The 15531-nt window shown below is 41.3% G+C and overlaps 1 protein-coding gene across 1 annotated transcript; it reads left to right on the top strand.

Moving 5' to 3' along the window:
• LOC306715797 (tyrosine-protein phosphatase non-receptor type substrate 1-like) lies at positions 1-15250 on the top strand (the record flags this gene model as incomplete). Its single annotated transcript, XM_079186273.1, has 5 exons — positions 1-331; positions 6998-7336; positions 8576-8908; positions 13469-13786; positions 14402-15250. 5 exons carry the CDS (start codon positions 1-3, stop codon positions 14743-14745), a joined length of 1665 nt encoding a protein of 554 aa, XP_079042399.1. The 3' UTR covers positions 14746-15250.
• Positions 15251-15531: the final 281 nt, after the last annotated feature.

The following is a 15531-nucleotide window of genomic DNA, read 5'->3' as shown; positions in this document are numbered from 1 at the left end:
ATGGGCAATATCTTGTGGTCAAAAAGTTCAGCTCCCGGAAAGGATGACACGACTAGGGGGGTTAAAAGAAAGACCTGTCCGGATAGTTTAACCCCCATCAAAAGGAAAAGGCTTTCAGAAAGTAACCACCCAACCACCTCTGAGGAATGCTTCAGTGCGAGAGGAAAGAGGAAAGCCACAGAAGATGGAAAGGGAGAACCAACGAAGAAGAAGGAGAAAAAGGGAAGACTTGACCTCAACCTGTTTGGCTTCAACCTGTTTGGCCTCAACCTGTTTGGCCTCAACCTTTTTGGCAAGGAGTCGGCATCCTCCTCAAAGCACTCTGGGAAAGGTAAGCTGATCATGTGAATCTGCTGTTGGGAGTGTATCCAATCATCAGTTTACTAAACACGGGGTTCAGACAGTGGTGGAAGATGTACTCAGATCTCTTACAGAAATGTACATCAACTGGGGTTTTGGTAAATTGATCTGAATAGACTTCAGTTCACCTAAATTACAAAGAAAACCAATTATCCCTTCCCTCTAATGGTATCTATTTATGCAGATAGTTTGGATAATTTCTCCCAGGTTTCCTCAGGTTTTAAAAGATCTGTGTCTGAGAGTTTTGATTTCACCCAGGTGTTAAAGAGGAATTTCATTGTTGGTGTTCACAGCATCAACATTTGACATTTTAAAATTCAAAAGCAACATCTCTTTCCAAAAACGTACCCTGGATGGATAATCTATCGAACACACGATAGTTTCATTTGGACTATTTATTTGGTAGAAGGTTGGTCCAATAGATACTGATTACAGTGAGGCTTGTAGATTATCCAGAGAAACAAGGAGCCTGTTTTTGGAAATAGATGTTGTTGTTAAATGTTTCAATGCTGTGAGCACCAGAAAATAAATTGCATTCACCTTAATTGTATTGGGCTAGAGAAAGATATGTCAAAAACTGGACAGATAAAACTACCTGCTTGGATAGATTACACTACAGGACAGTGACATTTTATTTTTATCGAGGTTTTGGCAGGCAAACTATTTTTTAATCTGCCCATTTTGTCATTTAGTATGGAGGATGTCTATTGTCCATACTCTAAATTATTTCACCGTAAATTAACGGTAACCTACTGCTTCACTGCTAGAACTGCTTCACAGTCTAGCTTGAGAACAAGTCTTATACACATTTATAATTAATTTGAACTGCATGCACTCACACATGAATGAAAACAATAAAGAAAGAGAACACCTTGAAAGAGGACTTGACTGCAGAGTCTGGCTGGTATCCTCAATCTCTGATGACGAGTGACTGTAAAACAAACAAAATAAAAACTTTAGAAACACAATGTTCTGAACTTCTGGAAAGCTCTATGACATCCAGGATAAACACAAGAATATTTGGGTGTGTAACTGTGGGTTCGCATGTGCTTCACATGTGTTAACATATCAGTGTAAGTCTTTACAAAAAGCTAACACAACATTACCATACAGTTGATGTTCCTCTGGGTGTTTTTCTTTTTTTTTCTTTTGCTTGCCTGCCCAGGGCTTCCCGGCTAAGAACACTTGCTTGCTACAAAAGAACAGCCTTTTAGTATTTGGAATTATTATATTAATATTATCTAATGTCATGCATAAGTGTCATTCAAATACTAACGCTGCTCTGCCTCTTTGACAGGAAGGAGAACGTGAGGAACTCCTGCTTTTGCAGATCTTGTAGCACACCCAGCCGTCCGAGGAGAGGGGATCTCTCTCTGATTTGCCTTTCCCGAGGTTTCTTCTCATTTTCCTGCAATCAGGATTTGGGGGAGTTTTTCCTCGTTTTCTTAGAGAGCTTGGGCTGGGCCAACATATTCAGTCTATAATGTGATATTTAACACTGAACAATGAAAATAAATTTGAGTTTTAAATGAACTTTGAATCTCTTTCCTCCATTATAGTGAAAGACATATGCATATTTATTCATTCATTCAAAGATTACACTTTTTATTTTTTAATCTGGTGTAGACAGCAGAGGCAAGTTATTTATCTTATTTAATAGTTATATTTTATGCATTAATAAATATGATTATTAAGAGTGTTCATCTTACTCAGTTATACTTTTATGTATACAACACATAATTCTTAAGGTGTAGATGGCTATAAGAGACAAAAGTAAGTTCATAATTAATATATAAGTGCATCAATGAAAACATTGTATGTCTAAAATGATCCATCTCATGTTTCTCTATTCCATTGGGCAGGTTTCGTGCTGTGTCTTTGGTATTTTGGGGGCATCTGTGAGTGCAAATCAATCCCAGGAAGCTCCAGCATCACAGCAGACCACTGAACCACCGTCAGTGCCCTTCTTGCATCAAGACTCCAAACCCTTTCCGAAGAGGCAGTGGGTCAACAATGAGGGTAGGACGACAGAGGTCCATCCCTGGTCTGACTCACCGAAATGAGGCTGTGGATGTAAGCGTGCCATCGGCCGCCTATTCCAGCTGGCCTTCTTCTCCCCTTGAGAAGCTGTCATCGTCTGCTTCCTCCGTGCCGGTGGGTTTGAAAGCTCATCACACACTCACGAAGCTGTCGCCATCTGAACACCGCTTTTACAACTTGAATGGTTTGGTGTTGAATTCAATAAACAAAAACACCAGACATCTATAATGATACTGTGTTTTGCAGTGGTGTATAGTAACGAAGTAGAAATACTTCGTTACTGTACTTAAGTCGTTTTTTTGGATATCTGTACTTTACTTTACTATTTATATTTCTATTGACTTTTACTTTTACTTCACTACATTTTGCAAAGAAAACTGATACTTTGACTCCGATACATTTCCCCTGAAACCTTCGTTACTCGCTACAAAATAAAATCTATCTTTAGAAAAAAAATGATTCATGAGACCAACGTCGGGGACTGTGGTGGAACACAGACTGCAAGCAAGCAGGTTTGGTGAATCAGTGGACCTAGCTTGCAAGTTAAATCATTTGTTAATCACGTTAATGCGCAACTGCAAACAAGTGCTCTCAAAGCCGCGGTGTTTTGATTCCCAGTGATGCCCAGGATGCTCGCTAGCGAGCGACTACATGAGTAGAATTCCACTCTACGATGACTGATTTCAGAAATGGAAGCACCTGCTGCTCCCGCAACAAAACGACGGTGGTGACGAAGACCAACACCGTGGCCATATATTGCGAGAAATGTTTTCTTAAGTTGGAGTGAAAGATTCTTCGTACCGGATGAAGTGCCTCTTTCCCGAAGCTACTGAAATATTGGCATTCAAAAACTCCCCATCCAACCACAGGAAACACATTGAGGTGCATGATCCCATGAGCCGCAACGTTAATGTTTAGTTATCATAATTATCATAAACCTGTTAAGATATCTAGTAGTGTTTCCCACAGGATTGGAGTATATCTTTGGCGGGGGAGGGGGGGAGACAGGTGTCTGATCTTCTAATTTAGCTATACATGGTGTATGTTAGGCTAACGTTCGCTAGCTATCGTAAATCAAATGAGAGAATTAGTGTAGTAGACAGATCGCTAGCGAGTTAGTGAGCTGAGGAAGTGTTGACAGTTGTGAGATGTTGTTGATTTGAGTCATCATAGTTATAATCACTGCAGCACTAGTTAGCTAACGAGAGCGCCGCATTACGATTTGTAATACTTTAGTATTGATCATGTTTTGATATTTGAGTCATTTGGTGGATGATCAGATCGAGTTATGATGGTAGCAGTCGACCAATTGCAGATTCAGCTTGAGCAAAACCTTTGTGTTCAAATCAGGCCCATAGTTCATAGATGCAAAAGTATATTTATGTACAATATATGATGTTGAACATTGTTGCTCCTGGATGGATCACAGCCAACCCAATTATTTTCAACACAACTCCTTGTCCTTGGTCATGGTGGCCACAGCACTTAAAAGAATAAACTTTCTAATTCTCAAAATTCTGACTCTTTGCTTTTTTAATAACAGCATGTACTAGTACTTTTTCTTTCAATACTTAAGTACATTTAATATCAGAAAATTACTTTTGATACTTAAGTACAGTAAATATCAGATACTTTAAGACTTTTACTCAAGTAGTATTTTAATAGGCGACTTTCACTTTTACTGGAGTCGTTTTCCAGTAAGGTATCTTTACTTTTACTCAAGTATGGCTTTTGGGTACTTTATACACCACTGCATACAACAAAGGCTCCCAGCTGAAATCTGACCACGGACATTCCAGTGACAGCACATGTTAACCATTCAGCCACCAAGAAGCTCTGTGGTTTATAAATGTAGGATAGTCCAAACCATACGCAGAATGCTATGACATCTGAATGACATATTATACCATGGTATTTTACGACATTCTATGAAATAGTGATATGATGTTTTTAATATTTTATGGCAAACTATACAAAGACATTTTCCATTACGTTTTTATGGCATACTATACAATGATATCTTTTCATGAAATTTCTATGGCATACCATAGTATAATACTTTGGCAAACTATATTTTTTAATGACATTTTTATATATACATACAGTATATATACACGGTATATATATATATTATATACTACTGTTTTTAAGGTATATTTTGCCTCTTACACTATGATATTTTTATGGCATACTATACAATACTACTTTTTAAAAGATATTTTATTTTTTTGAGATACTTAAGAAACTTAAGAAAACATTTCTCGCAATATATGGCCACGGGTGTTGGTCTTCGTCACCACCGTCGTTTTGTTGCGGGAGCAGCAGGTGCTTCCATTTCTGAAATCAGTCATCGTAGAGTGGAATTCTACTCATGTAGTCGCTCGCTAGCGAGCATCCTGGGCATCACTGGGAATCAAAACACCGCGGCTTTGAGAGCACTTGTTTGCAGTTGCGCATTAACGTGATTAACAAATGATTTAACTTGCAAGCTAGGTCCACTGATTCACCAAACCTGCTTGCTTGCCGTCTGTGTTCCACCACAGTCCCCGACGTTGGTCTCATGAATCATTTTTTTTCTAAAGATAGATTTTATTTTGTAGCGAGTAACGAAGGTTTCAGGGGAAATGTATCGGAGTCAAAGTATCAGTTTTCTTTGCAAAATGTAGTGAAGTAAAAGTAAAAGTCAATAGAAATATAAATAGTAAAGTAAAGTACAGATATCCAAAAAAACGACTTAAGTACAGTAACGAAGTATTTGTACTTCGTTACTATACACCACTGGTTGTATGTCATCCTCCTAACTCTCTTCACATTTTTCCTGTCAACTTCGGCTAAATGCCTCACATTAATAATAACGATAATGATAATTAAGAACAACTTTGGCAAAACACACTGGGAAGAACAGAGACCTGTATAATCACAACCCGATTGCATGAGACTCTTTAGGAAAAGAGAAAAAAAGGCCTAATAAAGTGTGGCTGACTCCAGGTATGTGAAATTTCCCCTATATGTACATATACTGTATGTACATATATATGTATATACACATGTATATGTATAACTGAAGTGCTTTGCTAATGAGTAGGTGTAGGCCGTAAATGGAAGGCTGTCCATTTGACTCTCAGCTAAACAGAAAAATCTGCAGGAGATGAGCGACATTCTTCACATGCAATAAATGTAGCTGATTCATCTTGGTGATATTTCGTCATATTATTGGCTCAAGAGTACTCATTATTTCACATATGCTACTGGGAGGAAATGAGTCCCACTAACAGCACATGCATTTCTGCAGGGTGCATGGACAACGTGTCAGCCACAGGTCAGAGTCCAGGAGGAGGTGTGTTAGAACAAAAAGAACTGAGCAGCCAGGTGAATGTTTACCTGGCCCGCCCCACGCTACGTGACACAAGCACCATGTGACGCTCAGTCCAGGGAATCTCTTTGAAGTCTTTGAACCCGCTCGGACGAAACTGGAGTGTCAAAGATTGCTTTCGTAGTCGCTTCGTTATGTACTGATGGCGTGACATCTCAGTCCAAATGGAGCACCTACGGAACATAAAAATGATGATTAAAGTCATAGCTATTGTTTTGTACTGTAGAGGTAAGTGTCACACATTGTTTTTTGTTGTTCCAGTGTGAAGTTGAAAAGGAAAGCTCAGTGTTTCTCTTTTGCACAGTTTCTTGTATCGTTTTTTGCAAACCCTCAGGCACTCAGGTATTTCAATTCAATTAAATGTATTTAGTATAGCTCAAAATCACAAATTTGCCTCAGAGGGCTTTACAATCTGTACATATATAACATCCTGTGTCCCGGGACCCTCACATTGGTACAGGAAAAACTCCCCCAAAAAACCTTTAACGAGGAGGAAAACAAGGAAGAAACCTTAGGGAGAGCAACAGAGCAGGAATTCCTCTATCAGGATGGATAGAAGTGTGATAGATGTCATGTGTACAGAATGAACAGTATAACAGAGTTACAACACATTCAATGCAGAATGATTCATATAATGAGAGTAGTAAGCAGAATAATGATGGAAAAAGTATGACTACTAATAAGAGCAGCAGTGGATACAGTAGAATAACAATAATAATAAAAGCAGTAATGGCATCGGTAATAGTAATAGTAATGTGACTAATTATAATAATGATAGTAGCAGTGGTGTCAGCAGGACCACAGCAGGAGGCAGGACTAGGGTCCAGATATAACCACGATCCATAGAAACCTGTGAGGAGAGAAAGCACATAGACTCCGGGGAAGAAACAAAATTAGTAATGTGCATTAACTAGGCCTATAGCAGCATATCTAGGGGCTGGTCCAAGGCAAACCTGAGCCTGCCCTAACTACAAATCTGAGCCAGCCCTAACTACAAACCTGAGCCAGCCCTAACTACAAATCTGAGCCAGCCCTAACTACAAACCTGAGCCAGCCCTAACTGTACTCATTATCAAAAAGGAAAGTCTTAAGCCTATACTTTTAATGTGGTGAGTCTGTCTGACCCCTGAACTGAAACTAGAAGCTGGTTCCACAGAAGAGGAGCTTGATAACTGAAGGCTCTGACTCCCATCCTACTTTAATAATCTCTTCTGTGTTTTTCAGGTTCCTCAGCTGACGCGACAAGGAGGATCAGTGTCTTGGCGAGTGCAAAGGTGACTCTCAGCTGCCTTTTCGACAAACTGTCCAAGCTGGCGGAGTTGAGTGCTCTCACCATCGAGTGGAACGTGGTGGATAAGCGTGCGGAGAAGAGTGTCGTGTACACTTTCGAGGATGGCAGGGCGCATGTGAACAGAGATGGCTCTGTGGTGGACAGAATGCAGTTGCTAGAGGGCGATGCATCTCTGCAGCTTCATAACGTTACCGTGGGAGATGGAGGGCTGTACACCTGCAGAATCATCACACCTGTGGTCTACACGGAGACCACTTTGCTGGAAGTGCTGGGTATTCTGTTTCTACCGCTTCTAATCTGTGTCACATACTCCACGTGTGCTTCTGATTTGGAAACACTGTCAGAGGTTTGGTTAGAATTTTTCGTAACCAGCCCAGAAAATACTAATTGTGTTTCAGTAAATTATATGTCATAGAAATCCTATTTATCACTGAGAAAGGTTACACAAAAGTCATACTCTAATTTAAACACAGGTTTCCTCCTAATGTCAAAGACCCCTGGCAGTCATTGTTGCATATCAGATTACATTTTTTGGGGGCCGCTCCCTGCTTACATAATAACGATTATAACGATAACGATAAATGAAAGGAGTTGTTCATATAAGGACATCTGCTTATTTGCTTTCTTGCTAGGGGTTTAGTGAGAAGATTGATGTCACTCTCACGTCTTTAGGGTTAACATGAAATTATCAGCTAGTTAGCTTAGTTTAGCACATAGACTGGCAACAGTGGGAAATAGATAGCCTGGCCCTGGCCCTTTCAAAGTTTCCCCATTGCCAGTCTTTATGCTAAGCTAAATGAACCTGCTGCTGGCTGTGGCTTAATATTTTTTGTGCTGGACAAGCTTGAAACGCAATACTGACAATTATCACTGTATAAAGTTGTTAAGGCATACTAGCAAACCGTTGCTTAGTTATACGTGGAGTTGTGTTTCTGTTCACCTAAATGCCCACTCCTCTTTTAGCTCTGTTTTGGTCTCCACCAAACTTCTATCTCTTTAGCTGATTTGCTTCATTACAGTTATGTCCACCGTGGAAGCTAATCGCTAATCTGCTGTGCTGTTATTGATTGGGCTGTGGTATATGTCAGTTTCATTTTGTCTGTTTTTCGCTCATTTTGCTACATTGTTTTCTAAGTGGAAAGTTCAATGGCATATTTAGCTAGCATTGGTAGCATGATAGCTGTGTAACAAATAGAGTGCAATGCATATCGTGTTACATGCGTCTTTTAATAAAATACATCACAAAGCTGGATAACTATGCTTTCAAACATGGGAAAAGAAATTATAAAATTGTATTACATTCATGGATCAGTTATTTACTCGCTAATTCCCCCAGGAAGTTAGCATTAAACTTCCTGTGTCGCAAAAGGTACACATTTTTAACAAACTTGAGGCAAAGACATTAGACCAAAAGGGTCCCATAGGAATGAAGGGCTATGAGGAATCGAGGTGTGACACGCCACCAAAAAACATACAGCCTTAAACATTTTGTTTTTTCATCTCTCCCTCAGCTCGGCCTTCAGTCTCGCTCCCGGAAACGGCGGCGGTGACGGAGGGGGAGGAAAAGATGATACAGTGTGACATCACAGGTTTCTATCCGGAGAAACTGTCCGTGACATGGCACATCCAAAATGGCTCCCACACTGTCCAGGCGAGGGCCAACCTCCTCTCCCGCGTCTGCACCGAAATGTCCACTCGCAATCCAGATGGCACCTTCAGTATCCGCAGCGGCATCACACTGCACTCCTCGACCGTGAAGGATGGAGAGATGCGCATCATCTGCCAGGTGGAGCACCAGACGTTCAGCCAGCCGTACAACAGATCTGTTACACTGACTGTTCAGGGTGGGATTCCATTCCGTCTGTCATTCTTGAAACTAAACTTGAATTAAAGTCTTTATCCATATTTGTTATGTAATCTAGATCTCTCGAATCCTTTCCCCCCCTACAGCTCCGTCACAGCCCCTTTACAGTGCTGTCACTCTGATAGCTGTCACCAGTGTCATCAGTCTGCTGCTGGTTACCTCTGTTGTTGGAGGCGCTCTGCTTCTCTACACCTATTTCTGTCACGGTACGTCTCAATATGAACAAAGTGCATTTTGTTTTATTGAAACTATTTTTTAAATAATTACAGTTAGACTTAGTAACAGAGTTTGAAGTGAGCGGATGTGATGTAACTGCGATGCAGTTTGATAAATCACATATTCACTGTATACTTCTTCAGTACAACAGGTTGTCTGCAGAAAGATCTTAACCTGAATTCATTAGAATGCGGCAATTTCATCAAATTTGTCACAGCTATGACCTCCTATTACATTCTGACTCTCAACTTATCATAGGAAACGTAACACTTTATGCCCCCGCATAGTGTCAGTTTTGGACGTGTCAGGGACGCAGTGTCAATTTCCGCTTGTTTTTTCCCCAAAATTGGTTGTCTTAGTTTCTAGTGTACTTGGTTAGGTTAGGCTAAGAATGCTATGTAAGTTACGCAACAAAAGTAAAGTAACATAAGTCAACATTGACTTGGTTACACATGAGGCACAAACATTGGTCTCCTGGGTGAAATTCCTGTGTTTGGTACGGGCCAAGAAAGAACCCATTCAGTTTTTGGAGCACATCCTAATCATGAAACATTATTTTTCACTGTCGTTAACATTATGAGGTAGAGCATGGCCTTGGCGGAGGTCTGCGATCTCCAGGGAGCCCCTCCACTATTGATAGTACTAGTTGTTCCAGAAGCAGTAGCATATGTGTAATGTTGCTAAGTACATTTACTTTAAGTCTTGTTTTAGTCTTCTGACCCGAGTCATTCAGAGGTGACACAAACTTGAAATGATCAACCAGAGTGAAACACTGCGTTTTCTGTCAGATGTGAAGATAATAAAAAACAAACAAACAGGGACTATAATTCAAATACTGCGCCTTAGTGCTACCTGTGGTCATCAAGTGGTACTTCAATCCACTATTTCCATTTTGTGAGTTTATGTCTTACTTCACTATATTTCTGCGAAATCTTGTACTTTTATGTTCATCTTAATGGTTAGTTTGCAGAGCGGGATCATGTTTAAAATGTATGAGTGTAACATGTCCCTGTTACCATGGGGTTCAACGGCACAATGACGCCACACAGTCCGGTAGCGGATCGTAATATCTTTTATTTATTTCACCGCTCACGCTGGTCTCGGCCGGGCGCTCTGCCGCCGTGGGTTCCAGCGCCCAGCTCTGCGCGATCCTTCTAGTCAGTCTTCCTCGCTCTCGGCGTCGCTCGGCCCGCCTGGGTGTCAGTCCTCTCGCCTCCGTCCCTACTGATCGTTTAAAGGGGAACAGATACCATGACTAATTGTCCCCAGCTGAGGCTGATTAGTCCTCTCCCCGGCCCCGTTCCCTGAACCACTCCCTCCCCACACTCAGTCCCCTCTGCAGGTGAGCCCAACCACGCCCACGCCACCACAATGAGATTGTCAAATGTGATGCCGTGTTCTTAAACTAGTCAACAGTACATGGAGCAGTCATACACTGGTCTGTCAAATATAAGGACCAAACAAGTGTATTAGTAACGTGTTGTTTAAAGCCTCAAGAACAGCGTCAGGGCTCCTTAGACATTCTGAAGACATTCTTTAAAGATACTCCCTCATTTGTTCTTCATTTACTGAACTCCAAACTGAACAAAGTTGGGTTAAGATCTGTTGACTGTGAAGGCCTTGCATTTGTCATAATATATGTATAATTAAAGTTTGAACCATCATAATAATTCTGAAGAAAAAATCTGAATGAAGAAAAAATATTTGTCGCTGTCTTATTTGTGCAACAACGAGCATTTCTATCTTTCTCCACAGCTCCACCAAGTGTTTCTGAAATCTGCCTGCCCAGCATCGTATACGCTCGGATGCCGATTGACCTCAAATGCACCATCCAAGGAGCCAGACCGCGGGAGGTCAAGGTGAAGTGGTTTCAATTAAGAAGCGGTGATGACTCAGCAGTCCAGTCCGAATCTGTTTCTCTGTTGGGCGGTGAGGATCTGAGTGAACAGGCTTGTCTCCAGTCGGACGGCACACGCCACACATCTGTCCTGACTGTGTGTCTGACTGTCGTTGAAGACCGGACCGAATACCACTGTGTGGTGCTGTTCAGGGGCAAGAGCTTTTGCAGAAAGACCACAGTTCGGGTAAAAGGTGGGAAACTGTAGTGCCGAGAGCATACTGTATTCACATCACTCTATTATGTTTCCCGAAACGATCAGGAGAGATCACCTGATGGTGAACTGTAATTTGGTGTAGCGTGTTATACTTGACCCCCTGACCCTTTGTCTAGTGCCACCATCAGGTCAAACCTTCCCTTTGATCAACACTTTGCTCCATGGTGAGGTATCTTGAAAACTATTCACCAGAGTTCAATAAGTTTGCTGTGCATATTTGCAGTTCACATCGTTATTATAAAAGTGTTGATTGACTTTAATTAAAGGCACCCTATCTGGACAGATAAACCACAGACAGCTATGAACTTATGTCAATACATAATGCAAGATATATTAGCGAGACAAGTTCCCTCAGTCAAGATCAAGTCAGCATAACACTTACTAGTGTTTATGCAAATTCAAAGAAGCTTTTCTTCTTGCGTAAAGTTTAGGTGAACTAACCTCATGATATTATTTATTAACTAGTGAGATTATATTTGAAATTGAAGGAAAAGTAAGTGTTACTTTGCCAGTGCCATTATTACACTAGTTCTATCTGTGAAGACCAACCTGAAATGCAGTGGCGGGCCGTGCATTTTATACCTGGGCCTTCATTGTCCTACTACAGTTGAATTACCTCCTAATAACCTCATTATGACACATCAATCCAGCAAACCTGCAGCGGATCCACGCATTCCACCACACAAGAGCACGAGCCATTCAAATACTATTCATAAAAACGACACGATAGACAAATGAACAGTAGTAACGTTACTATGTAAAAAAACTAACGCAGTTTGTCACTTACTGAAAGTTAAAGAGTTTAATCCCAGTACATCGTTTCAGTTCCAGTAAGAAGTCCTTCTCGATTCATGGACGCCAGTGATGACAGTCGAGCCTCCCCAGTTGTATTTCACCGGTCTGCCGCAGCAGACCGGTGAAATGGAGTTATGGAGATGTTTCCCTGCGAATGTGTTCGTTGAGTTGTAGATCCACTCGAGTCTCTCCAAAAGTTTTCAAATGCTATGCTTTCCTCAGGTTAGCGTAGCATAGCTCAGCATAACCCAGCCATAAAATGTGCAACGCTTCTCCGACGCTGTCAGTAAGAAACACCGTTCATACAAATCCTCTTCCTGCTGAGTCAGGGCTGCCAGCTGTGGCGTTGACTGACCATTTCTTACGATGTCCAGCTTTTCCTGAAATGTCTTTCTTGAGAAAGGCGTTGTCAGTAACTCCGCCACTAAATCCGTTTCTCCTCCTTATTCAGCCGTTAAGTGTTGAAAAAACAAAGCTAGGTAAAAAAATAAATAAACTACACCAATCAAAACCCTAAAAATGTTAGCATTTCTTCCATATCTTTCAATTTGAACTCTTACTCCTCCAACTAAGCTCTGCTGGCAAGTTAAGTTTCGTTTCACAATAGTCACGTGCTCACCCACTGACCAATCACAGCACACACTGCACCCCACTGCAGCGCTGCTCCTGCAAACTGAGCTGCACGTAATGCTGACGTAGTTGTAGGCCAGCTAGCCGCTCTGGCGCGTCAAAGAATGTCAAACTAAAGATCTGATTGGTTGAAGACTATGACAAGCAACAATATCGTCCCCATTCACTTAAACTGCACATGGAGGCACTGGTGAGTCTGCAGGCCTCGGGCCTCTCTTCTTACCTAGAGACACAGAGGTGAAATCTGATTGGATAAAAGCTCTACTTAAAACAAGCTGCACTGGAAGCAGAGCAACTGAGGAAGACAGTAGTAAAGCAAACCTTTTGTGTGTTTTTATTTTTTAAATGTACACTTTCAGCAGATTTACAGAACTTGTAAAAACAAAAGCATTAATTTGCAACTAAAAAAAAAAAAAAAAAAAGACAAAAGCTGTAACATTTAAAACAATGTAGAAATACAGTAGATCATGTAAACAAGCCTTTTTTTCATTTTTCAATGAGAAAATAAGATAATGGGAAAAATATTTTTATAAATGATCATATATATAGTGTATTTAATAAAAAATATTAAATGATAAAATAGCTATAACTTTGTGATTCTGTTTAGGCCAGCAGAGAAGGCCTTGCAGGCCCTGACGGCCCGCCACTGCTGAAATGCTTTGTGATATTTTCTGCAGATGGAACATATGACTGTATGTTCTGTATTGGTATTGTTATCTTCTCCCTTGAAGAACTCTTTTATTGTTCAACACGACTGTCTTTGCCCCCCCCCCCCCCCCCCACAGTGGAGCCGTCTTTCCTTCAGATCAACAGCATCCCTCAGATCCCCAGGGTGGAGTGGCTGCTGGTCCTCTGCTGTCGGGTGGAGAACTTCTACCCCCGGGACATCGACCTGGAGTGGTCCAGGAGCGACGGGGAGCAGGTCCGCACCGTCACTCACTTCGGACCTTTCTCCGACCACAGCCGTCTCTACAGCGTGTGGAGTGAGATTCATCTACGCATGGCCAGAGAGGACGAGAGGGCCGTCTACACCTGCCGGATTTACCACTCCAGCTTCCCTGCTCCGGGATACAAAGATGTCCTGTACCACATCAATACTCAAGGTAGCTGCACCGAATGTGGAAAGAAAAAGATAGGACAACACGTTTGGAGGTCGCCAAAAGGCATGAGGGAGACTCCAAACATGTTTTGTCTTATTTATTTTTTCTTGAAGCGATGTCTTTTTTTCTGGCCACTCTTCCATAAAGCCCAGCTCTGTGGAGGGAACGGCTTAAATTGCTCCTATGGACAGAAAAAGATCTCTGCAGCTCCTTCAGGGTCATCTTTGGTCTCTTTGTTGCCTCTCTGATTAATGTCCTCCTGGTCTGGTCCGTGACTTTTGGGCCTCTCTTGGCAGGTTTGTTGTGGTTTGTAATAATGGATTTGATGATGCTCCGTTAGATCATGTGACATTTAGATTGCACACAGGTGGACTTTATTTGGACTAATTATGTGACTTCTAAAGGTAATTGGTAGCACCAGATCTTATTGAGGTATTATTGAGATATCAAAGGAGGGAAATATATATGCACACACAAAGTTTCACTTTAAAAATAGAATAACAATTCCAAGAGGGGGTGAATATTTTTGCAAGGCACTGTACATCAAATGTGACAATGTATTCACGTCAAACTGCTGCCCACACAGTAACAACTTTGTTTCATGGCATGTGTGAACAGGAACTCCTCCTGATGTGATGTTCATTGACTGCGAGCCACAGCGTCCTCTGTTGGATGAAGAGTGTACTCTGCACCTGTGCATCAGAGACTTTTGTCCCGAGGACGTGTCAGTGACTTGGACTAAAGATGGAGAGATGGTTCCCACCAGCGTCTTCAACACTCCCCCAAGCCTGAACATTAACGGCCTCTACTCCATGTTCACTTTTCTCAAACACACCCCCAAGGAGGACGACTGGGGCTCTGAGTTCAGGTGCCGGGTGGTCCACAGCGCCCAGATGGAGCCTGAGGAGAGGCTCTTCACACTGCCTGCAGCCCACAGCCGGCGTCTGAGGGACGGCTGCTGATGTCCTCACTGTGGAAACACTTGTATTTCCATCTACGGTGGTTCAATTTGTTGATCAGAAGAGACAAGCCAGAGTTTTGGACATTAAAAAAGATATCTAGTCCAGTCATTAATGTTCTCAAGGTTACTCCACACTAATGGGAAGCTCCCAGATTCAGTTTGAACATTTTCTATTTGAAAAGAAACGTTACAAAATGCTTGTCTGATAACTTATTTATATACTGTATGCACTGTTGTTTCCCTCTGACCAAACACATAGCATTTTATTGTATTGATTTACACAATGAACATGCAGATAAACCTGTCCGATAGTTCATCAGTGGTGGAATGTAACTACATTTACTCAAGGAGCTGCAGTAAATACATATGTGAGATACTCTGTTTCATACTACTGTATACTTCTACTCTACTCTACATGTATTTGATAGCTTTAGAACCTATAGCATGGACTGTATTAAATCAGTATGTAGTAAACCAAATATCATTAATTCATTTGCAGAACACAGACTCAGATGCTGCAAGAATGAGCCCCAAACGTGAAAATGAGTCTCGAAGTGAATGTGTTTCTGGTTCGATGCCTGAAATAAGCTGGTCTGTGGTTGACAAGCTGTAGAGATGTTAACGTTAAACGTCTTAAAAAGGCGGTTCCTAGTCACGTGACCACGGAGTAGTTTTATAGCGTATATATACGTTATATATATATATATTTGATAACGTAAACTTTATACTTCTGCCTATTGCATTCAAGCTTCAAAAATCTTAGTTACGTTCATTTGTGAAAATTATC

Source organism: Pholis gunnellus (genome assembly GCF_910591455.1).
Source record: "Pholis gunnellus genome assembly, chromosome: 3".
In the NCBI taxonomy this organism is placed as follows: domain Eukaryota; kingdom Metazoa; phylum Chordata; class Actinopteri; order Perciformes; family Pholidae; genus Pholis; species Pholis gunnellus.
Note: the sequence above shows the minus strand (reverse complement) of the source record. Positions and strands in the feature narration are given on the sequence as shown.